The following is a 26,298-nucleotide window of genomic DNA, read 5'->3' as shown; positions in this document are numbered from 1 at the left end:
GACTCCAACAACCCTAACGACTGTCCTTTTTACAGCCAGAAGCACTGACGTCAGAAGTGAAGAAGTGGTGAAATGTCTAAAAGTTTCTACAACAAAGTCCAGTTGCCCTCAATTCAACTTTTCTTGGATAATCTTAAGAAATATTGATTAAAGCAGCTTCAACACTCGAAAACAAAAGTCAGAAGATTTGACAGAATATCTGCACATTCTGGAATTAAGTGTTTTGTTGTAGGTATGAATTGTTATTCTGCTCTAAATTCTTATCTACAAACAATGACTGTTTGTTTCTCTTTCTTTAAGAGATTGAAGACCGTTTTGCTTTGCTATATCCATGTTAATTAATCCAAGTTTCCTGCCTGTTTTTTCAGATGTTGTAAAACTGTCCAACAACTAAAACAAATGGAAACATAGCAGTGCAACAATCCTCCCATTTGCAGTCCTCTGGGAGTCCAATACCACTTCAAAGAAACTGTCCTTCCTCCATCCTCTGTTCTTCTTCAGTTATTTATATGTCTTTACTCAGTAGACTCAATTACTGACTGCCATTGCATAATCTCTTGTTGTTCCCACTTCCTCTTTCCTTTGCCCCTTACCTCTGATTCAGCCCTTTCCCTCCTCTTCTTCTGCATGTCCATCTTCTTCATGAACAAAAAAAAGCAGCTAATCAATTAGAAGATGGATTTATTTTGTCCAAAAAGACCATCACTCAGGTTCAATAGGAGTTATCTATGTCAGAAAGATCACAAGTCTTGTATCATGAAATCCTCTTGAAGTGCTGTTGAGTAAGACAATTGAGTCTTCCCTCATTAACAAACTGAAAAATAAAAGTGCTTTGTAAAGCTCATTTCTTGAAATGCAGCCTTCAAAGAGGAAGGCTGACGTAACCCCGGCCATTACCTGGGAAGCATAACACCAAACAGTAAGTGTGTAACCCAGTGAAACTGAGAAACCTTTTGAAGTGTAATAACAGAGAGGAAAAGTCAGACAGCACCAGAGAGGAGTTGTGTCGCTGGAGTTGGGGTCGATGACTTTGATGCATTTCAGAAAATGGAGGCTCTTCCACTTAGTGTAGAGATTGGTTGTTAGGGACCCAGTATTACTTCTCATGCCATTATTCAGCCGTGAAAACACTGTGTTCATGTTTCATGTCTTTTTCTTTTCTTTTTTCTATTTTGCCTGAACCGATCAACAGCAAGTGATGCATTCATCAGCGTGATGTTCAGTTCACACAGAGGTTGTGGTTGCTTGAGTCAAATAATGTTTGTCATGTCGATTAAAGAAATTATAGCTTATTTAATAGTTGTTATTTTAGTAAGTTGAATTACGACAACCTCTACAGTGGCATCAATCTCGTCCATATAATTGCCTTTTCTAAGGCCTTTTTTATGCCAGTATTTGATGGCACAAGAAGACGCTCTGCAACTAAATGCAATGAAAGACTGGAATGATAGTGATTCAGATTATAGAGCATGCCTACAAAGTGAATATATTTATTTATTTTGTCTGATGTTGCAATGAAGAGAGGATGTGACCACTGTTCCCCTGGAGATCAGTGGTGCAAGTCAAATGATTTAATTGGCAACTGGTTTTGCTAATTTTTGTAACCACATAATCTGTGGTTTTATTTGTGGTGTCCTGTGGCAAAGGTAGATGGGTGTTCTACAACCTTCCCTCACTGCATTACAATTTTTTGAAAATGATATTACAGCAGCTTTGCTGTTGCAGGAAGACACTGTTTACCTAAGAAGTCCTCTTCTATTAAGGTCGGTTCAGAAAATTCATCTGGAATCATAAAGTAAAGACAAAATTGGGAGAAAATTTGCAAATTATCTGACAAAAATGAAGTAATGAACAAAACTAACTCTAATCTAATAGTATTGTATAAAGATTTATCATTTTTGAACTCAATAAATAAGCCTCCAGTGGTTTCTGTAGAGATGTGGTGGTTAACTCAGAACTCATTCTTACGATTACATTGTATGAGGGAACAGTTTCAAGTCTTCAAAATGCCACAATATTACACAGAAACAGATTATTTTTCCAGCAAGCAAACGTTGCCTGCTGTAGATAAGTGTTTTAGACAGATTGACTGAGGCCGTAGGAAGAGATTCCATATGTGGTTGTTCATTTGCTCACATGTCATGAGCGGGTGTGAAGGACCTTGCTCAAGGGCATGTCAGCAGAGTAATTATGTGATGGGAGCGCTGTCAGGCTCAAACTAATGACTTTTCAGGACACAATAACTTCATCTCTCACATCAGCTGCCTGATGCCTCATTAGCACAGTATTTTGTTTGTGATCAAACACCAAAATCAGCTCATACAGACCCAAGTGCAACAAAGACAGTATTTTCCTGTTAACTTGCTTCTGATTTTCTCTTAGTGGATGTGATGATAGGAGGTTTCTCTCATCACAACACTGTCAATATCAGGCTCAATAGTGTTCCAACCACAGCAGACAGTGAGATGGATGGATCATTACTGCGGGTGAGTTTAAAATGCTCAACAAAGTTCGATGCTTTCTCAGAACTTGAACTTGTCTTGAACCCATTACAAGTTTGTTTTAAGAAACGTCTGCACTCAGCTGCTCGACTCTGACCAGGAGGTAGACCTTAGACTCGTCCTCAACCAAAGGAATGTGGACTCATCTGTCAAGTTACGACTCTCCCTCCTGGAAAACAAGAGGTTAGAAAGTTGAGAAAGTTGTTGGGGCTCAAGTGAACATATTTCTGAGAGTGAGTTGTAATTCAGAGGAACATCACCGTTGATCCCTGAGACAATAACCGTTACAGAATCAATACTGAATCCAGTTCACCTGCTTGTCTGGTTCTGCCAGAGCTGAACGATGGATTTCATGCTCCTGATCTCTAAAAATAATGGTTATTTCCACAGTCTGCATGTTTATTATTGTAACCATGACAACCATGGTACCGTATGTCTGCAGGCATAGGGGCACTTTTTCAGTACCTACCTTTGTCACCATGGTTACTATAATAACTGTCATGGCTAGGTCAGGTTTAGGAAAAGATGGTGATTTGGGTTAAAATAAGTACTTCCTTCACATTAGACAATCTTCGTTGTCATGGTTACAATAATAACAACGAACAGTCATGGATAAAAGAAACAACATAAACTGCGACTTTCACATGGGAATCGAACACCGCTCTCCTGTGTCATATTCATCCATCCACCCCAACCTCCTCCTGACGTGGATTATGTCGTTTTATATCTTACATCACTGCACTTTTACTTCTGCTCCCGTCATTATTACAGGGGCACAGTCTCAGTTGTTCAGGTTGGATGACTTGTTGAACTTGAGAAGAGAGAAAAGCGTAGCTGATGTGTGAGATATAATGTGTGATCTAGATTTCCATTCAGTCTGCTCCAACTTGGTCATAAATGGTCTGTACAGAACCCCATATATCACTGGAAGCAGTGGACTGATTATTTTAAATATTAACCGTCTCAGGACATTATGCTCATTATTACAAGGTTTTGTGGACAGACATTACGACCATTTGAAATCTCTCTGACTTGTTCCCCAGTGGTTCACGTCTTATCTGACTGGGGATGGGTTTTATTGCGGCCTAGACAATTATACTTCAGAGAAAGTTCACATTTACACGCAGTATCCCACGAGGCTTGATTCCTCTCTGTGCCCTATTGAATTCTTATGTGCTGTGTTAGGCAGGTGTGAGTTATCGTGTCATGAAGGCCAACTATCTGCAAGTTTGCACCCCAACCAATCACATCATCAGCAGGTGATTTCACTGATGAGTCTCCTCTGTCTGTTTGAATGTGCGCTAATCAGTAATGGAGTCATTTGTTGGAGTCCTGCAGACTCTCAGTCCTACACTGGACCTGATTGTCCATCTAGGTCGTCTTATCAGGACAAAAGACCACATTGATTTCTGCTGATGACACCCAGCTCCACCTGATGAGTTACATCCAAAGAACATTTTGATGAGACGCACCGAAGAAGCCAGACTGTGGAAAGTAGCTGTCACAGTCCAGACATGCATTCATTCATACTGCCCCCTCTTCCTTGTTTCCAGTAACCCTTAGCCCTTCCCGCCTTTCAGACACCTGATCCTTTCCACCTACTCACCTGTTCTTAATTCCATAATCAGCTCCTACAATATACCAGCCCATTTCCACCCATTAAAGGTGAGCTATTTTGAACATTTACCAGCATTTCTGAGTTGTACAATTTAGTCATCTATATCCTGAGCTGTGATGTACTAGTCTTTGGATCAGAACGAATGTTAGTTTACTAAGTAGAAAAAGCTGTTGTCTGTAACAACTAAAACAAGCAGACCTCCAGAGATTAGTTTTAGAGGTGTTGGAGCTGCTGTGTGGACAATGTAAGGATGAACTGTTCCACCACAACCTGAAGAAGTTTGTTAGACTTTGGGGACTTGTCATAAATGAGGTTTACCAAGGGAAAGCAAGAAAAAAGTAAAATGCACATCATCATGAATCTACTACCAGAATCTAATCTGATCTTTCAGACATTTTTTCTTTATGTCCAATATGTCAGAAGCTTCAGTCGTCTCAGACTCAGCACCAGCCTTGTACATATGTTCCAGCTGGTGGTGAAACCTTTGGCCTGACAATGGGGGGCAACAAGTGGTCAGATTAAATGGAAGAAAGTGCAAAGAATTGGTTAACCTGCTGCACATAACCATCAGGTGAGCAAAGCCAACAAAATAACAACAACACACTAAACTCAGTGGCCAGTTTATTGGGTCACCCTGACCTGACTACAGCTAATGCAGTCTAACACAACAGCCCTGCAGTGAATTCCACCATGAGGGTCATAATGCCAGAAAGGAAGGAACCAGTAACCACACTGGTCGCCCAGGTTCCTATTTCCACACACTCCTGGCACAACTGAAAACCAATCATGAGCATTTCCCTGTGTCTCCAATCTTATCTCTTCACAAACAAAAACACAATCAGTAGCCATGTGTGGGATGTACAGTGAGAAACACGATAAACACTGTGATGAATGCATCAAATTTCACCAGGAGCATTTTTCCAATTTTAGCCAAAAATTTTACAATATCACATTTGTCGCATCAAAAAACAAAACAAGAACTAGTGCAAAACTTTAGTGAGGATAGGCCAGTTCGACAAACAGCTGCTGTTTTCACTGTTGCAGCATGAAGCGAGTGGCGTTCTGTCAGCATTAACGCACCCAGTGGAGCGATTTAACAATACAGCTGGACACTTACTTTCAGCTTTTGAAAGGATCTGATGCATCACATACAACTGAATAATTACAATTATTAATGCATTTCATGTATTTGGCAGATATGACACCTCCCATCTACTGCAGCAAATTACATGTCTGTTTCCAGCCTACTGAGTTTGTACTGTTTCTTTTAATGTCGTGACAGAATTAGAATTTATTTTTCTGATGAATACGTCAGTGACAATCAAGCTCTGGTGATAATGATACTCCCACATTGTTCTATATTTTTCTAATTTAATGTGTACTGCAGGGGGGTCGCTCTCATGACATGAGTCTTGCTACAACTTCATCCTCATGCTTAGGAACAATTTTTATGACTAAAACTTCATGTGGCTAATAATACTACAGTCAATCAGCCCAATTACCACAATATACAAAAACGTACAGATCTTCATTTCATTTTATTCCAATCTGTCTTTCATTACACCTCCCTGATTGTTAATTTGTGGGCATCTAACAGGACCAAAAATAAAATATTTTGACTGCGACATTCGATATCTCCCAAACGGCAAATTTTCACATCAACTCTGTGCCACTTCTATACATTCCTGTGTTTTTATCTCTTCATGTTTTGTAATTAAGCATTTTGTTGGACGCCTTGCAGCAAGCTAATTTTCCCATTAGGGACCATAAAATGTTGAAGTTGAGCTGTATTAGTCATCCCGAGTGCTGGATTCATGAAGTTAGCACACTCTGTCTCAAATGTAATTAGTGTCCTCAGCTGTAACTCTATTTCACAGCTCCAAAATGCACTGCATGCTTATTGTCCTGCTCTCATTATTCCTTTCATTCTGCTGAAATGAATTGCATGTGAACTGTAAAAACAGCCCGCTGACGGTCTCAGCTCCACCCTCCCCTCCTGGCTCTTCCTTCCATCTCTCCCTGTGTTGACCTTTCTGCAAAGGCTGCTGGAGGTGCTGAGGTTTAATTGTCCCCAATGAGAGCCAGTAACTCTGATCTCATCAACAGCATGGGATTTAACACCACCAGCAGCCAATTCTGCATTCTGTTGGCTACAGCGGCAAGATATGGGCTGTTCTGGACAGCCTGGGACTAATTCATGGGAAAAGATGCTGGACCTGAATGAGGAAAACGGTCAGAGCCTTGACCCTAGCTGGTAATCCATTTTTATTAAAACTCAGGTTCCTTTTAAATTTGTTCTCATGGCCTTTTTTTTTTAACCACCTGGATCTTTCTTTTTATTGTTGCAGGCATCATTTCTATCAGATATGTCAGCAATTTGTCACTGCCACTGCAATGCACATGATGCATTATAGCTAAAATTTTTAAAGCATTATCAATTAAACTGATGATTGACATTTTTGATGATAAAAGACTTACTAATATTAATGGTGATTGAAAAAAGCAGTTGAAACTAAGATATTTGGAGACGAAAACAAAGGTGAACAGACTCGCACCATCTACCACAAGTGGCCATTGCTGTGTCAAAAATTGACATGAAAGATAATAGATATTGTTAAATCTATTTGTTGTTCTAGTTTTTAAATAATATTATCATGAAGTGAGACTAATTGTTATTTGATTCCTATGTGTAATGACAAAATATTATAATGTTTTTCTTCTTTGTTTAGAATCAATCAATCCTGGAAATCAGCATTCCCATTAAATAAAGCCAATAATTGATTGAAACCCTTCTTTTCCTGGTGGTTTGTGGTTCCAGTTAAAACTTGAAGTCCAGATCAATAAAATCATGCAAAAGTTATAGCCCTGTTGCAGAACTGTGGAACTTCCATACACAAACTTCTTAAGCCTGAAATTAATGGATTAAATATAACCAAACTAAGAACCAATTAATTAAGCAAAAGCATCCCCAGAGGTTTCATGATTCTGTGATGCTGATTTTGACAGCTGGAGCATCATACAGTGGTTTTGTTTCCACTCAGCCAGATTCAGGATCTGTCAGACAAATAACTGAGCAGTACAGTCGTCAGTGACTTCATGAATATCACGGGTCAGTAATATTATAATGATATTATAGATCAGCAAGAAGAAATGTTGACGTTTTCTATTGTTTTGAATACAGTCAAAATCAGTCATCCTCATCCTCATCATCATCTGCCTTCCCTTCTCCTCCCCCGTCACCGTCTCTTTACCCACTCCACCTTTTTCCATGAGCGAATCCCCTGAAAAACCTTATCAGTGCAGCTCCGAGGAAGAGCCGACTGCAATCAGAGGGAAAATTACTGCTTTTTCTCCTGTGTCTATCAGCAACAATCTACAGCACAGTTACGGATGTTTATCTGAGAGTCTTCAAATGCATTATGACTGAACTGCTCTCTGCAAAGGGAAAATCATCTGGTATTGTACCTCGTCCTTTTTCCCCTCCACACAAAAATAGAAATAATTGCGCAGGTTTTCATGAAAAAAAAAAAGTTGGATTGAAAAAGTTGAAGAATTCAAACCTCTCGTTTTTAGAAAAATGCTGCCTCCTGAAATCTTATTCTATTTTCATGATCTTATTCTCAAAAATGAGTTGATGACTGACCACTTTAGCTGCTCATGAAACGAAAAGGTAACAATGCATTTTCTAGAATGGATCTCTTTATTTCTATCGTATGTACTTCTCTGTAGTTTTTAAGTCTTTGAGTCTCATGAGTCTCAGCAAATTACTCCCCTTCTAATTAAAGACTTGATGTGGTACACTGTTGTTTCCTTGATCGGGCCAAATCTGGAAATTGATATTTTGTTGGGTTTAAGTTGTGTTGTTAAGAAACCAAAATCCAGTGTCTTCTACATGTCTCGTGCCATCCTGTCATATAAAATACTGAGATTCTAGATGTGAGCAAACCCAGAGTCTGGTAAATGTCACAATCATAGACTGTAAATAACGATGGACGTAGCCTCTGTGACGCCACCCACAGCTTCTGAAGAGCAGTTTTGAAGCTCAGAGTGAGCTGCTCCACAGTCGCCATCTGGGCGGTGCCTGACTCCGCCCCTAACTCCCAGCTAATACAAAAATAGGCAAAAATGTAGGACGTATGTGGAGCTGAGACTTCAGTAAGTGCCAGTTTGTGGCAAACATATGCTTACCTACCTGTCACTCAAAGAGGCCACGCCCCCATTTATACATAAATGTAAGCCTTAATAACATGTCTGTGGGGATTGACTCACTGCTGGAGCCGGTGGACAGTTAAGTAACAGCAGGTTTCGGCTCTTATGTGTTGGCTTCATTTTTCAGGCTGCTGCTTGGTCACAATGTCAATTAGCCAATGTTGAATTTTGATTTCAAACTGATTTGCATTTTAAAACGGAAAATTTAACATCTGTCTGATATTAGAGTCTTTTTCATGTTTGTGTTTGGAGTCTCACAGCATTTGGTTAAAGAAGGAGCCTGGACTCTAATACAGAAAAACTTCACAGTGTTGTCAGACATTTCACAGAAACCTCCATCTTTCCTTAAATTTAACCAAAGTGCTTTTGTTGCCTAAACCGCAGATGGGACTCCGGTCTCTGGTGTGACAGTTGTGTGTTTTTTACACCCACCATCCACCAACTGCAGCTGTCCATTCATTCAAAAAATATGTTGCCTCTGAACATTACCCAGCCCGCAACGTACTTGCTGTTGCAGTTTAGTAACAGTATATTACATCATTAGAAGTATAAGAACATCATTTCTAGGAGGCAGGGTTTGGAGCTGCAGAAGAAAACAATGCTAATAATGTAGACGCCTTAAAACAGTCTCACCCAGAGGTTAATAGAAAACGACACTATTTTAAGGCTGACTGAAGACTGTGCAGCTGCCACTGCACTGCAGCGGCCCAAATCACTCCATCCCATAAACCAGCACAACAACAAGCACCACAGCTCTTTATATGACAGGCCACATTTAGCTCAGCACTGTGTGTGTGTGTGTGTGTGTGTGTGTGTGTGTGTACTGGTCTGTGAGAGAAACAGAGGCTGACAGATTTGTGCGTGTGTGTGTGTGTGTGTGTGTGTGCCTGAGCTATAAATATAGGAGGCCTCCTCTCTCAGATTACAGGAGTAGGTAACATCTCAGCAGCTCTGAGCTCACCTCCTGTCCTCACCGTTTATATAATGAACATCCCAGAGCCTCAACTATGACATCAGAGTGCAGGTCACCACATAAAGGAGGGTTGATGGTTCAAGTCCTGCTTTATGTAGATTTTTCCCTCCGAGAGCTGTTACTACAGAGCTCATCCCCGCTGACAGAAGGCGTAGTCTGAGCACCATGTGGGCTTCATCTCAGTCCACAACACAGTGACTCATCTATGAATCTGCCTGTGTCCAGTCTGCGACAGCGACATCATCATCATCATCATCATCATCAGCCTGAGGAACAATCACCATGGCCCTGTTTTAGCAGTTATTGTCTACAAAGCTGACGGCTTCTTTACACTTTCCCGTGAACAGTGGGATATTTAATTTCTTTGGTTTTTGTATGACCTGTGAACAAGTTGGAACTTTTTGCAATAAACTCAGTGTGTCATTTCTTATAATTCTGTTATAATTTTGTATCACATGTAAAGCACCAGTCAAACATTTGGACACACTTTCCCATTCCACTTCCCCAGAGTGTGTCCAACCCACAGACTGGTTCTGTATATTTGATCAATTTGATCTTTGATTTGAGTGATTTAACTTTGTCCCTGGGGTGGCTTGGCTGTCAACTTCTTCCTGTGCACAGTAAACAATGCTTTCACAGTAGCTTCCCCAACACTGCTCAGAGTTGGAAATCCTCCCCGGACAAAAATCCTCAGTGACGTGTGTTGATCATAGTTTGGAAATAACTCAGATGGGTGTGCTGCACCTGCAAACATCTCCAAAGTGAAACAGAAAACTGCAGCATGAGGCCGAGAATTGTCATAAAACACCAATGTCACGTTCTTGCCTGGGAGTAGTCCCTCTTCTTACTGGAAATAAGTGTAAAAAATCCTCTATGTTAGTTCCAAGTAAATGTTCTGTGTATTTTTGAGATTCTGAGACACTTGAGAGCCCAGATTTCCTCAGACAAAAATCTCAGAGCCACAAATCTGGGAACTTGGACAAAGAAAACCAAAACGACGTGCACAGGTAGATACCAGCGGAGGTCAGTGGGTGGATGAACCAACCATTGAACCCTATCGAAGGTCAAGAACTGCATGACACCCCAGGTCTAAAGTGCAACCTCACGTATTCAGTTTTCCTCTTTGAGTGTAAAAATGACGGCAGCTTCCACTTCACATTCAGACACATCGCTGTGACCTTGCCAGAATTTCCTGCTGGAATCTGTATTCAACAAACCAGCAAACATGAATAAACAACATGCGGCAGGAGCTGCTGGGGAGTTGGTGAGCGCTGGTGGTTTGGCTGAAGAGGGGAAGGTCAAGCTCCCCTTCTGGGCTTGGAGAGGCAGGGATGTCGGCAGTACCGGCCCCACTTAGGTCCCTCCTGGGACTGGTGGTGGTGGGGGGGCCAGACGGCTCGTGGTTCATCAGCCCTCCTTCTGCAGGCTCCGGCTCCGGTCTCCCAGGACCAGTGATCTGTATCACGCAGTCACAACAGTTCACCTCACTTCTCTTTAAGTACAGGCTCCAGTGGGGATACCAGGTAGAGAAAATGGAAAGTGTTTTGTTTTTTTTATCCCTCCCCTCATCAATCTCTCCCTGGCACCGGGGACCAGGCAGACTCTCTCCAGTTGTGTGTCCTGTTAAAGTGCTCTGCAGTAACAAAGTTAACTCCTATCTGTCAGCATAATGGTGTTTTGTAAGTCAACTGACTGCTGTAAAGAGTTTTGAATTTGCACAATGTCTACAGCATGATGAATGTCTGAACGCTCTGGAGAAGCCTCTCAAATTATATTAAGTAAATTCAGGCAGAAATGGTCTAAATTCAGTTTTTAAAGTTTCTGATCGATCAACATTTGCTCAATGTTTCTTTTTTGAGATGAAATTTATCTTGATTTCAGTTCAAATAAGTTTTGAATAAAAGTTTGACACGCTTGGAGGCTGTTTGTGATTGATACATGTGACTGAAAGTGTCTGAACATTTTTGTATGAAGCCCAAGTACAGTCCCTATCTGTGTTTCCACACTGGTTTCCTGAACTCCATCCTCCTGATATGATGAAAACCCAACAGAGTTTACATTATGGTGCCTCAGGCAAAAACTTCAGGCAAAAAGTTTCAGTCATTTCACAGCAGCAGTGTAAATTTACCACTGCAGAATCTGTCTTGCCTCTGTTCTTTCTAATTCTAAACAGTCATAACTTGTTGTTCCCGTCACTGTTTTCATATCTGTACAGTGATCTGAGACACGCCTGACTGTGGACTATGAAAAACATCCAGTCTGTTGATTGTCACTTTGTTTGTTCAGTCGTCATTTGTCTTACACCAATTATGTCAGTTTGACACCTGCAATCTCCGAGCTCGTACATCAACATGTTTTCCTTGCTTGGAGAAGACGCTGTGCATCACTGCAGCAAGCACAGTTCACAATATATTTAACACTGTTTACCAGCAGAAAGTGGAAATACAAACGTGCAGCTGATGAGGCTGAAGTTTCACTAAATTTGCAAATTTCTCCACTGCGAGACAAAAAAAGGCTATTTTCATATTCTAATCTTAAAAATCTATACTACAGAATGTTTTCAGTGATATTTTCAAACAAACCTTAAAAAACAATTAAAGCTGCAAGCAGCATTGAGCGGGCCCTCGTACTGTCACACAATGTGGGGGCCGCTGTGAGGAGGAAAAAAAAAACATATATAAAACAGACCGTGAAAATTTAATGTAAATCAAACGATGATCTTCACTCAAGGGTCACTTCCTGTTTTCAGTAGGTGGCGCTATGACGATGACTTCATATGAGCATGCAGAAGTCTTCAGTGCAGGACTGTCAACATGTGACGTTTGGAGCAGATTGGACAGTTTATATATTTGATTAAGAGTAACTTCCTGTTGAAATTTCGCCCTGCTGCCACACCGTTCAACCAAAACTCACAGTTTTCAGACTGAGGCATCATCAAGGTCTGAAGCATCTTCTGTACATCCGATTGTAAAACATGACATTTCCTGTCGCCACAAGGGGGGGCTGTGATTATAACTGAATATTGGCATGTGGATGTTTTCAGGTCGTCAGGTGTTTTCCTGTTTCACGGTGAAACACTGACATTTGCCGCGGTGCCACAGACAAGCCTTTCAACCAAAACCAAAATGCTTCGCAATTTAGCATCGCAAAGGTCTGAAGCTTAGACTGACCAAATATTTGTTAGAGTACGATAACAGTAAATCACAACTATGGCACCAAAGTTGCAGCAGAAATTCAAAATGGCTGAATTCCTATGGGGTTCAGGGTATGGGCATATCACATGTGCCTACTGAATTTTGTACATTTCCGCTAGTTTGTAATACTCACTTTATGATGATTTTTTATTCTCTTTTTGATATAAAATCCGAACAAAACAATGAGCCCTACATGTTTGACATGACACAGGTTGATGAAAGGACTCATCATATGTTCATTTGATCACTTATTTTTCAGTCTAACAGCAGTGACTGAATTCTACCAAAAGTCTGGGATGTGATATATGAGCCACGTTTTGTTTTCAAAAGGAAGCAGATTGTGATTGCACCTCCCAGAGAAGAGCCTTCATTCACAGGAGGAAGCAGCTCTGTTTGGGACTGTCTAATGCACTGTGGGGAGGAAGTCCTGGATGGTTCCCATGGTAAAGGTCAGGGAAGTGGGTGTGTGCTGCTATTTGTCTGAGGTGGGAAAATTCAACCAGACAAGCCTTTGCAAAAACAAACAGTTTTTCTTCACCCTTTCAGTCTTTTTTTTTTCTTATGAAACTGAAAAACACTGAATAAATCTCACCTGTTACACCGTGTCTACACACACAGCCTAGCGTGAGCAGCACTTTAGCAGCAGCAGCTGCTGAGCACCATCTGTGTGTTCACCCATGTTTTGGAAGCTCTCAGGGCACAACACACAGTCACTGTAGGTTTACATGCAAAGTGTAAAATTATGTTTCGGGATGCATTTACTGTCATAAACCAGGAGCCTTCATGCCGCCTGTGCAGCTGGATTGATTCAAATAGGAATGAATTTGTTCCGTCAGACACACATGAGATGCTCAACTGTAAAACCTGCACACACACAGCAGCACAGAGACACCTCCCTCAGCTTTATTTGTGGAACCATTCCAGACAATCTCCTGTGCAGTGCAGAGATAGTTCCAAACCAGGCTGGAAGGTGGAATATCACAATCACAATATCTGTCAAAAGAATCGCAAAGTGATTTTTTTTTTTTTTTGCATATTGATCAGCCTTAAATAAATAAATTTGAACGACCATTTAAAATTGGACCAAACAGGAAACATGCTTCCTAATGAAGGTTATTATGCGTGTTACTTTCTCTGGTGCAGTTTGGAGAGAGAGGGCAGAGAGAGGTTCAGCTAATCAGGAGGAATGCTGACACTCACAAGTTAACGCTGAAGTCTCTCCGTTACATCAGTTCCTTCCTCCCTGCAGGCTTCTCTTTTGGCAGGCAAATAGGCCTGGTTCACTGGAGTGGAAGGACCTGGGCAGTAGGGCAGCTAATACATCACTACACCCCCTGAGTTTTACTCATTACCACACCAGCTCTGGACTGCCATGTACATGAGGTGCAGCCACTTTAATCTGTCTCAATCTGAGAGGCCCCGGCACTCTCCGGCTGCTACAGCGAGTCTATTTACCACGACGGGAGGCAGGAAATGCTGCGGCTGCAAGAGCTGTAGATCTCTGGAGGCGGACGCCCACTCACACAGCCACTCGAGCAGAATACACACTCATACACACCTGTATGAGGAACAGCAGACATCCACACAGACGTACAGAACCTACACTGCTGACATTAACAGCCACACAGGAAGAGGAAGACACTGCCTGACTGTGCAGATCCCACAGACCTTTCACTTATTTCCCACAACAGGAGACTCTGAAGCCCTTTCAGAGGAGGCTGCTGCTGCTGGAGGACTTTCTGACTTACTCTAGTTTTATGGCTGATGCAGCGCTGAGACCACAATGAAAAGACCCAGTTGTCAAAGACCAGGGGCGAACAGGAAACAGCAGCTGTGGCGTGAATGAAAAACGTGAAGCAGCTGGAATAAGACTGGCTGCTGCTAATTAAGCTTGATCCTAATTGGAGGCATTTTAACCCTTAACTTTACATTTATGGGATTTCAATAAATTTTGTATGAATTTTCTGCCCTGAGGCCTTGTAATTGCTGACCCTGATTCTCTGCTGCTTCTTTAGCCTTAAGAGCTGCACTTTACACATAGTCTGCCACATGACGTGTTGCTGTAAGTGAGAAAAAATATGAGCAACTCCAATCAAGGAATGTCAGTCACAGTTTCTTCAGGCATAAATCTAGAAAAAACCTTCACCAAAGATAGGTTCCACATACTGAGCCACATGAAACAGCCATCACAGAGCATAATGACCCTGCTCACAACCTGTGCTCACGTTTTCATTTTTACAATAATGCAGACCTTATTTTGCGTTGTTTCCACCTGTTAGTTAAAAAGCACCAGTGTTTGCAGCTTTTATTTTGAAAGGGGAGAAGCAACGTTCCAATAGGATGACTTTTCACAATCTAAACTGACCAGATTACATTTGCACTCAGGAGATTCACACTGCAAAAAGTGAGAGCTGCTCATCCTCATCCTCTTCCTCCTGAAGGCTCAAACCATCTGTCACGTTCAGGATTCTTTCCACACCGATGCACAAATCTCATGCTGCCATTAAAAACTGGAGCCTCTCAAATATTAACTTGCAGACTGAATATTAGCTCATTTGTATCTTTTGTCATCTACTTCCATAGTAAAAGGTCTTTAAATTCGCACATCATTGAGTCATGTGTGGCTGTGTGTGTTGGGGTCACGGCTGCACAAACACGTCCTCATGCAGGGGGGGGGGGGGTTTAGCAGAGACGAAGTGGATGGAAAAATATTAAGTGTGTGGGCGTAAACGATCCGAACACACAGAGACAGCCTTTAAAAGCACACGTCTCCCGTACACCACTCTGTATTTGTACAGGTGCTTTTGTTTGTGTGCTCCTGTGTGTGCTGCACAGTGCTGACAATTATACCAGCTGATGAGCTGTTGACCAGCACTAATGTGAGTTTCTGAAGAGCCACTCACAGAGCAGGGACCTCTCAAGTTGGACTTGACACACATTTACATAATAGCTCAAAATACGAGAGGAGAGCACGGCCCCGGATGGAGAAAATGCCACGCCGTAATGCGTGTCAACACGTCTGATTATTCGGCACACCGCCGCACTCACTCCCACAAAAGAGACTCTCTGTGTGTTTGTGGTTACATGCTGATTGGTTTTAGGCTTTCGAATGTGATTGGGTTGGAAGGCTTTGTTGGCTGTCAAGCAACAACATTGTGAGGGCATACAGGACCCTGCAGGGGATACTGTGGTCTCCAATTCTTAACAGGGTGGTGGCACACTGCATCGAGGACCCCCCCAACGAAAACTGAGGTTTAGACCTTGTTAACATGTCCATAGGGTGTTTTTTATATGATATAAGACATATCATGAGTGAAATAAGCAGTCACTGCCATAGCTGAATATTTCCACCTTGGAACAGCAGTGACAGTCTCAAAAAATTCAGACAGGCACAAAACTAAGGAACCAATCCCATCAACTTGTGGGCGGGCAAAAGAAACCTGTAACTGTGTCAGGACAGAGAGCGAGAGCTTGCATTAGCACAAACATTAATGCTGCTTTAGCCACTGCCAGTCACAAGCTGACAAATAAGATGAACAAATAAAAGATGCTATCTGCCGTGAGGTGAGAGAAGTTTAATGTTCTGCTGAAAGACAGTTAAGAGGGATGGATGTGTCCCAATGTGAAATGAATATTTTAAAAAAACAAGTTGCATACACACTTACTGTACATTTGTATTTAACACACATACACATTGATTGCTGTAGACAGGTTAACTGTAGTTCAAGGGCTTTTTGTGCACAAATAAATTTTTTAACACACTGCACAACAATTCATTATTCACACTCATCTCTGTAAATACAGTGTTTGAATATTTCATCTCTTCATACTTCTAACCTCCTCCACCCTCACCCTTCCTCCTTCACCTCCTCCTCTCTCACAGTCCTTGAGTTTAGCTGGTGTGAATACAGGTATAAATCTCTGAGCGTCTGCTGATCTCATGTACATTCATGGATTTCTATTAAGAAATTTCATCAAAGAAATTATTTCTGTGGGCTCGTGTCTGGATTTACTCCTCGTGTGCTGCAGCCTCAGGATTAATTCAGGAGATAACGAAACATCCTATATTACTGCAGACTTGCTGCTGTGTTGTGCAGGGCATCTTCAAAACAGCATTCTGACAAAAGATCATCACATTTCAACACAAGTGCACAGGTTCGGAGCCACAGAGCCAGTTTTCTGCAGCAAGGTAAATCTTTGTTGAGCTATACTCCTGTAGGGCGAATTCACGCCAGACATGAGACAACTCCAACCTCAACGGCCGTACAAGTGGCTTGTCCCTATTCTCAAATACAACCCACAGGAGTATACCAGCGTGGTAACAAAAATAAATGTGATTAAAGGGCCATCTACACCAAGAATGATAACCATAAATATATAGTTTTAAAGATTTAAACATGTTTTGTTTTTTTTTTAAGCAGGTCTAGGTTTTAATATTAATACTGTGAAAGTATCAAATCCTCAGTCCACAGAGAAATGCACACAGCCTGTATTCAGAAACTGAGCCTTAAAACCAGCCGTCAGGACTTCTGGAACTTTGTGATGTCACAACAAAGCAGTCATCCCTCTCAGCCACGCCCCAAGCTCCGTCTACCTGGACCCACCATCCAACCTTGCAGGATTTGGTTTCTCTGAGTCTTTGCCTGAAAGCTGCTACATTTTTATTTGATCACTCATCCTCTCTTCTGATTGGCTGACTGACCTGTTCTTACTAGAGCTCCAGAGAGAAGCCTGAGAGAGGAGATGTAAAACTACACTGAGATGGTTTTTGGTTCTTAAAACCACAAATATATCTTCTGATGGAGATCAGCACCTGAAAAGTGTAAAATATGAGACCACAACTATAATGACAACAGATATCACTGATATCAGAGCAGTTTGATGAACAACTGAAACACTTACAGCCAATAAAAATTCATCTGGATTCACCACTCTTTAATATTAACATCACTGGATCAATGCACTGAGCACCGCCGCTCTCTGCCACTCCGCTGCACCCACCGGAGCCACTTCAGCCCACCACCCACCCTGCTCTCTGACAGGGTGAACAAACCACTTGGCTGATGATGAAAGTCAGCACTGATGTTCAAATGAAAAAAAAAAACACAACCTTGTTTGATAAAACAAAGAGTATTCATAAAGAACATCTGGGATGCAGTTGGACTCACCCCCACAATCAATGGTCATCTTGGCGCCACTGTTTACAGAATGTTATCATTCAACAGCGTGGATGTGGATGCTCACATCACTATTATAGTTGTTTTTGTAGTTACTGTTCCTGGTGTGGACGGCCCTTAAGATTGTAGAACGGTCACAGGTTGGTTAGGTTTAGGAAAAGATCATAGTAAGAGTTAAAAGAAGTACTTCATTAAGGTTAGAGGACCTTCGTCATCATGGTTACAATAATAAACTCAAGGTTAAAGTCGTCGAACAGCCATGAATAAAAGAAACAACAAAGTTAATCAGTTAAATGTGGGAAGTGAACAGCTTTCTCCAATGTGGTTAAGTCTTGTGTTTTGTCGATCATCCACCTCAACCTGCCCCCATCATGTACACTGTCCCTTTATATACTAGGTCACTTAACTTCCTCCTTTGTTCCCGCCATAATCCCACAATAATAACTGGGTGAATTAATCAGTGTCTGCTGGCTTCTGCAAAAAGTTGCAACCTTGTCTGTGAGATATTGAACTAACCACACGAGCAGCACTGTCAGACTGTATGTAGCCTGCTCTAATCCCACAGAACAGATGTGAACATCATCAGCGAGCTAACGTGATCACAGCGACTATGCTAATATGCTAATGTTAAGGAAGGTCTGTACCAAGTTGACCCGTGAAGACCTTTAATCCAAGACCGTCACCTCGGAGGAGGGTGGAGCTACAAGAGGAAGGAGGTGTTTCACTTACTGGTTCCCTGTTCCATCATCTACAGACAGACACATTAAAAACATGACAGTGCAGCAGCGCTCTGTCAGAACATACAGCTCAGCATCTGAGAAACTGCTCTCTGATTTATGTAGAGCTCATATTAAAGCCTCGCTGGGAAGCAGACCTCATGTATTATTCACAGCAACAACCATGTGCGTGTGTTTTTATGTGCTCGGTGTGTGTGTGTGTGTGATTGTCGTACTCTGTTGCATCTGTATCTGACTCATCACAGGCACAGTGGATTACTAACCAGAGAGAGAGAGTGTGAAGAAGAGAGGTTCAAACAGACGTGGAGAGTTAGGAACAGTAAAACTGAAAGTAGGCAGAAAGGGGAAAAACCGAGGAAGACTCAGATTCATCTTGGAGGGTTTCAGAGGCAAAACCTGCAGATGTGGATGAAGGATGGAATGATCTGATCATGAGTACAGCATCTTTTATTATTCTCCACATACTTTAATATAACAGTCTGTGTTATTTTTATGGATGTAAATGCCTATTTTGCCCTTTTACTGCTCATTAATTGACTGGTTAAACTGACTGCGTCCTCAGTTCATAAAACCTCAGACACCTGGGGCCAGATGGATGAAAGATGTACTGCACCAGTGTGCACACAGTTCTGTAGAGAGAGCTGAAGAGGACATTCATCCAGCCTGTTCACCACTTCCACTTGTTGTGTATGGCATTTTACACATATGACTATCAATTATTAATTACTGTTGTTGTTTCTGGTTTTATTTACCTTGGAGGCTTCCCTGCATTTGAACTCTATAAACAACAACCCAGCAGTGATTGGCCAAGGACCAAAAAATGGAGGCAAAATATATATAAATAAATGAATCTATCCTGTGATGCTCAGTTAAAATGGTTTATATCAAAGCTTCTTTGCTCCGAGCTTTTGTTTTGCTTTGGTTTAATGTAGAAGTGTCATGGCGCAGCTCAGAGAGGAGGAGGAGGTTTTATCCTTCACTTCTGGTGCACATAGACTAAATGCAGCCCAGATGGAGAGAACAAAGGTGTTTTGTGTTTTTACAATCAGAGACAAGCAGCGGAGGAGGAGCGAAAGAAGAAAGAGTGGAGTAAAGAGCTGTAAATGCAGTGGTACAGTCAGTTCCTGCAGCTCTCACCATGTTTGTCTATTTGACTCCATTATTAATTCATCACCACACAAGCATCCAACCAGCGACCACACGGGTCGTTTTTTCAACCCTCTGATACGACCCACAGCAGTGTCTCCTGAAACAGCACCCCTTAAGTGGACCCGCACCTACCTTCATCGCCATGGTTACTATAACAACAGTCATGTCTTGGATAGGTTTATGATAAGATGATGATTTGGGTTAAAATAAGTGCTTCTTCAACATTAGACGATCTTTGTTGTCATGGTTACAATAATAACAACGTGGTTAACACCGTGTCATGTTCCTGTGTTTTGTTGACCCATCCATCCACCCCAACCTCTTCCTGACGAAGACTTTGTTGTGCACTTTTCCCTTTGCTCCTGTCATCATTACTACGACCACCAGATGTCGCCTAGCAACAAAACCTAACTATGGGTCATAATACCTGCTGACAGACGACCTGTGGGCTCGTTTTTTTTTTTACAGGAGGACAGTGTCCAAGCTTCCTAAAACATGTTGTCACACATCTTTATCTCCTGTCAACATATAGAAACCACAGAAATCTGCAAGAACTTGAACACACTGCAAAGTGTAAATGTAATGTACCAAAACCACAAACCACGCATGGATCCAGCAGCAGATCAAAACCTATCACAAGTGTCATACATGCATCATTAAGAGAAACAAACATCACATCAATGTGAACCAAATGAATTTCAGTTCGAGGTGAACATGGAGGAAGACGTGGATATTTTTTACATCTAATGAAGAACCTGGGACATCATGAGCAGAGCAGCTCAAATATTCATCATAAATGGGTTTATGTCCCTTTCTGCTACACACTGGTGTGAACTAATCCCTCATCTTATCTTTCAAGAAAGTATTTGAAAAGACAACAAAAAATTATCAACTGGAAATGTTTGCATTAGTAAAAAAAAAAGAAAAAAAGAAGAAGACTACTATGCTTTGTGTAATGTGTTGTTTACAGTTCATCAGAGCAAACGTGATCGAGATCCCATGATGAAGAAAAGCAGGAGCAGGTGACTTACTATGGTGAAGTTCATGACCTTGAGGATCCAGATAGTTAGCGCCAAGTTGATGAGGATCAGGATCATCAGCAGCAGGACGAAGAAGTAAAGGCAGCGTTTCCTCCAGCCGTATATTCCCACTTTGTACACTTGTGGTTTCTCAGAACTCTGGACATTGTTCCTATGAGTGCACTGTTCTTGGGTCATCTGAGAAGACGAAGACAGAGGAGAGAACACATCATTTAAAGGCTGAGGGCATCGTCTTCATGTTACTTACTGATCTGCACTGATTACATTATCAATTTACACAGCTCTTACTGGGGAACTGGGCAGTGGTGACCCTGCTCCCTGTGGGCTGTTGCTTCCCTGAGAGCACTACAGGGCATATGCATTATGTTACAGCCACATAATTAGCATTATTTTTACCACTTGTCAGCAGCAGAACAAGCTGTAAACACAGCGTTTTAATATATTATTATCTAATAACGTTGTTATGGTGAACGCGTCAGCAGAGTTTCCTATTTACACATCCAGCCGACGCAACATAATCATTCATTAGGGGCTGTTCTGTGTTCATGTTGTGAATGCACATCCAATATTTATCCTTTCTGCTTTGCCCAACCTGGCTCTATAGCTGCTAGATGTTCCCTATAGTCCATCAGGTGGTCACCAACTGTGTGCTTTCTGCTGGGCAGGTAGTGTACAGTGGGCTTATCAGAGACTGTCTGCTGCCTCTTTGCTGGGAGCAAAGTCAGTGAGAGGAGTGTGTGGGCTTAAAAAAAGTGCTGATCTACATTAGATGAAGAATAGGTTTTAAAGGCTTTAAAACTTTTTCAACCCCACAGTTGTCACCCTGCTTATCGCAGCTTAGGGTCTTTGCACCTTTAATGCTATGCCACCCCTGTACAGCAGGTTTCCATTAAAAATAACCACACTACCGCTGCTGTGTTGCTTCTTATCTCTCTGTAGCTGCATGTATGAACAGGGGGTTAGAGACTGAATACAATCAAGGAATGTTTGAGAGATCAAGAGGGAAATAAATCACACACAACACAGAGCACTGCCGTCTCCTGTTGTTTTTGCACAGATTAGTAATTAAACAGGTCATTCAGAAAACAGTGATGATGCAAATGCATAAGTAGCAACTACTACAACACTGCTGTGTCAAGAAAAAATAATACTGCTGGGATAGATTTGTCACTCAGAATCGATTGGCTGGGGCAAAGCAAACAGGTGTCACGATGATTTGAAATGCAGACTTGCAGGTTGCAGCCCCTGATTTCAGACGCCGCTCGCAGGTAGCAACAACAGCAACAACTTACAGTCCCTCTGTCCTTTTAGGGCTGGATGTTACACTGTATATTCAGTCATCAGTTGCACCCTCTGGACCTCCATGATGGAGCCAGTCACGGTTGCCCAGAGATCTGTGATGCAACCACAGAGCCTCCGTAGAGAAAAAGATGATAACATAAGAGACGGGGAACATCTGAACATTAGTACAAATAGCCTAACGTGCCATAAACATTCCTCACACATACTCCGACACTGTCTGTTGAGCCACTGACCAGCCACTCAGTCCTGGCACAATGAAAGACAGTTTAGATAGCAATCACATTGATTGATTGCCCCATAAGTGGTCTATAACTCTATTATACCCCCTCTGCCCCATTGATGTGCTGATAGTGCCGATTAATGATGATTCTAATTGTCCGCCTGTGAAGACGAGGAGGCATTGTTCACTTCACGCGCCATAATAATAGCCTAATAACTCTGTGGAAAAATACAATTTACTGTCCTCTGAGCTTCAGAGTGTGCACCTCGGACCACCAAAGCCAATCGTTTTTGACAACCACACACATTACCCACTAACTGAAACAAATGGTGCAAGAGAGAGAGGGGGCCCCGGTGAGAAAGTGCTGAAAGCCACAGAGGAGACTGCAAAGCACCAGTCAGCAAAAAAAGGAGAAATCTCATTGTGTATGGTTGATTTTTCTTTTTGTTTTTGTTTGATGGGAGATGCCGAGAGATGAGGAGGCACGTCTCCATGATGTCTAGGTTGATAGAAAAGAGGGAAATCAATTCTGTGGGAGTAAACAAAGCGGCTTTCACCAACCTCAACCATGGCTGTGCTTTTTCCTGGGATAAAAAATAAAATAAAATAAATTAAAACACAGAACACAAAGTTGTTTAAAATAACCCCTGCATTATGAAAGCAATGAAATAGTGACTCTGCCAACGTTATGGCTAAAGATTTAAAGTTTAAAGATCCCATGTTTTATGCTTTGATATCCATTCAAGGATAGATTTGTGGTTTTAAGAAACATCTCAGTGTAGTTTTACATCTCCTCTCTCAGGCCTGGAGATCCAGCACCAACATATCTGTGAGCCAATCAGATGGGAAGCTCTGAGCCTCTGTTCTGATTGGCTGACTATTTTCTAAGTGATAGAATAAAAAAATTGATTTCAGGTAAACACTCAGAGAAACCAAATCCTGTAGGGTTGGATGGTGGGTCCAAGTTGGCCATGCTAGGGGCATGGCTGAGGGCGGTGACTGCTTTGTTGTGACATCACAAAATTCCACAAGTCCTGACGGCTGGTTTGAAGGCTCAGTTTCTGAATACAGGCTGTGTGCATTTCTCTGTGGACTGAAGCTTTGATACTTTCACAGTATTAATATAGAACCTAGAGCCACTTTAAAATAAAAAAAGACATTGAAATGTCATTATATACAATATGGGACCTTTAAAGTTTTTGCAATATTTCTTTGTGTTTCTGTTCTGTTTCTGGCTGTCAAATGCTCCCTTTTCGCTGGGCTTTGTGAGGTCAGGTGACCTTGACCACCAGAATGAGTGGTTGCGCCAAATCTTAAGAAATTCCCTCAAGGTGATATGGAGATATGGGACATACAAACGACCGGAAGATATTGTTGATTGAGGCCATTTGGTCATTAAAATCAATCAGTTACGGTGAGAGGTTATCAATCAGTTTTCAATCAATCAAAGTCTAATCTACTGTTTTATTATATGTTCATATTCATGGTACTAGCAGTTGACAAAGGTTCCACATTGTGCTAAAGGTCAATCTGATGCTGGAGGAAAGGTCAAAGTATGGTGAACTCTCCTCTGTAGGCTGAAAAAATGTATATCCAATTTTACTGCTGGAGCTGGTCCATGTGCAGAGGAAGCAGCATCTTCCCCAGTGAACAGATTCTGGATGAAGCTCAAAATGTTGTTTCCTAATCACTCGTCCTCCAGACGTATCTGGGATTTGATCTCACAGCTTTCGTTCAGACGTATTCAAACACAAACGCGAGTGCAACGACTAACAGCTGTACGAGCTGGAAGCAACCTGAGCTGTTTGATCAGCGCTCTCGGCTAAATTCTGGTGGAGAGCTGTGTGGCCTGTGAGTGGGGATTAATAATGCGTCTGATCCACCATCGCTCTTCCTTTTCTGTTTCCATCTGCGAGCACCTGTGACTCATGGCAGACACACTGTGTTTACCTTGTCCTGTCCAATCACCCGTCTGAGCAGGATCCAGTCGAGCTGACAGGACCACACTGACATTTGTTTACACCAAGAAGCTCGATTATTAAAAAAAAAAAAAAAAAAAAATCCACATGCCAGATACAAACACTGACGGGCAGGTTTTTCCATTTCCTCTCCTCCAGATTTTGTTTATTTTTCTCTCGCCTGGTGTGATGGGCTCGGATAAACTGACCCTGGAACTGATATGGAACTAAAACTCCAAAATGAAACAGATCATGTCAGTAAAATTTGGTGAGTCGATGGCAGCGAGAAAAATAAAAAAGTCTTGCTTGCATGTTAAAGTTCTGAGACAGAAGAACAGCATTCAATAAATTACTCAAATCTTTCTCAGGATGTTTTTTTATGGACTTTAAAACTAATATTTAGTTGAAGTCGTACAGTATGAGAAAGCATCTACACTACCTCAATAAACTCTAATCAAAAATCCAAATACAATAACAGTTTTCAAAGTTTTAGAGACATGTTCGTTGCTTGATTTCTTCTACACACACACTGTATTACATTGTGAATCTGCTCCCCTCACAAAGTGTATCACAAATCCAATAAATGTACTCCAGTAATGAAATATAACTCCTCTTTCCCCCCTGTGCTTTCTACAGTCACCATTCATACACAAAGAGTACTGATAGCTTTCCAATAAGCTCCCAGGCTACAGGCTGACAGAGAAAAGAAAATGGTGCTTGGTTACAAGCTAAATAATGGCCACTCTCATAAGAGTGGAGGTGTGTGTGTGTGTGTGTTAAGAAAGCAGAGTTGAAGAGTCGGAGAGGAAGAAAATAAGTGGCAAATTGGAGGCAAATCAAATCATTGGCCTTTTGGAGTCTTTTTAGTCTTTTTTCCCTCCACCGCTGCCATCCAACAGCACCTTTTGTTCAGCCAACTATTCATTGGGAGAGCCAGAAGAAAACCCCATGGTCCAAAAACAAAGTCTGTCTCTGATTAGAGAGAGAAATGAGGTTTTACAAAATGTTATTGGTTATTCCTGCTGCCAAATAGCCAGGCAGCTACCCCATTAGGACTTTTATAGACAACATGTGGATCGGTACCAGGAACCCGACGGCTATTGCCAATGGATACGCCATTACCGGGCCTCATACACCTCCGAATGTATGAATACACAAAATGGCCGACAGCCAGAGGCGGTTTATTGGCCATTGCAATGTGTGGGCAAGCAGGCACATGGAGAAATGTGATCAGCTGAACATTTACATTTCACTGACTTTTGGTTGATTGAACATCATCTCCAGAAACTAGAGACAGAGACAAAAGCTACAGGAGACTCAGCTCGTCTCCAACTTCTTTTAGGGTTTATTTAGATGAACTGTGCTAATGTTTCTCCTCCATACGTAGCTACCACATGTATTGGTTTTCTTTAAAGCGTCCACCTCAGCCATTAGCCAGGGCTGAAGAGATCCAGAAGCTACTGTCCTGAATTGCTCCCCACCACTCCAACATCACCATTAACTGTCCTCTTCCTTCGTCTGGAGAGCCCCTCCAGCAATTCTTGTTTTATTGCATGGTTTAAGCACCAGAACCTCAGTACAAGATTTTATTTTTTCCCTCTATAACAACAACAGCAGCAGCAGCAGCAGCAAAAGCAGAGAGTCTCAGTGAAGCAGTGCAGGCCAGTGTAGGCAAAGAGCAGAAGAAATCTGACCAAACATCTTCCTCACCTCAACATCAGTCCAGTGGATGGAAGACAGACCACGCTTCTCAAAAATTATGTTTAATATATTCAGCTGTTTTCAAGCTTCTACTGCTTTTACTACTGGTGTTTATTTAAATAAAGTTTTACAAAAAAACTGTACAGTTGTGCTCTGCAGACACACAAAACGATACAAGATTAAGACTCACAAAAGCACAAAGAGCATTTGATTAATTTAAAGTTTATGAAAATAAAATACAAGAGTAATAAATAAATAAATATATAAAAGCCTTAAAATCTTATTAAAAGCCTGACTGAAGGATAGTAAACACTAATTAAAAACTAATTTAAGAGGAGGAGGCTGTTATTTGTCATTTGTCCGACACACAGAATGACTTTTGGACACATTTTCCTGGCCTCACAATGTGCTGCAGGACTCCCTGTTCTTCTTGTCTCTGCGGGTAGTTCTTTATGGCTCTGTATGTTTGAGCTCGTTGCCCTGACGCCTCCCTGATGGTGATGCATGATGGATAACAAT

The 26,298-nt window shown here is 41.7% G+C and overlaps 1 protein-coding gene and 1 long non-coding RNA gene across 14 annotated transcripts in view; one reads left to right on the top strand and one right to left on the bottom strand.

The window, feature by feature from the left end:
- The window catches only part of sgcd (sarcoglycan, delta (dystrophin-associated glycoprotein)), a 305,616-nt gene that overhangs the window by 101,549 nt on the left and 177,769 nt on the right, over positions 1-26,298 (bottom strand). For all 12 annotated transcript variants that reach the window (XM_071506502.1, XM_071506496.1, XM_071506501.1 and 9 more), the window contains one exon: positions 20,590-20,775. In XM_071506502.1, the coding sequence (XP_071362603.1) occupies positions 20,590-20,775 (186 nt within the window). The remainder of the gene's footprint in view (positions 1-20,589; positions 20,776-26,298) is intronic.
- Positions 1,717-9,462, top strand: LOC139637646 (uncharacterized). 2 transcript variants are annotated; one of them, XR_011694651.1, is made up of 4 exons: positions 1,717-4,166; positions 4,540-4,690; positions 6,226-6,373; positions 6,849-9,462. It is a non-coding gene; the product is annotated as an uncharacterized lncRNA (long non-coding RNA). The 2 variants fall into 2 exon arrangements; XR_011694650.1 differs by having other exon boundaries at positions 1,717-4,690.

The sequence above is a fragment of the Trachinotus anak genome, unplaced genomic scaffold, assembly GCF_046630095.1.
Source record: "Trachinotus anak isolate AG129_WGS33_773 ecotype Australia unplaced genomic scaffold, CSIRO_AGI_Tana_v1 ptg000020l, whole genome shotgun sequence".
In the NCBI taxonomy this organism is placed as follows: domain Eukaryota; kingdom Metazoa; phylum Chordata; class Actinopteri; order Carangiformes; family Carangidae; genus Trachinotus; species Trachinotus anak.
The sequence above is the reverse complement of the archived record's forward strand: the minus strand, read 5'-3'. Positions and strand labels throughout refer to the sequence as shown.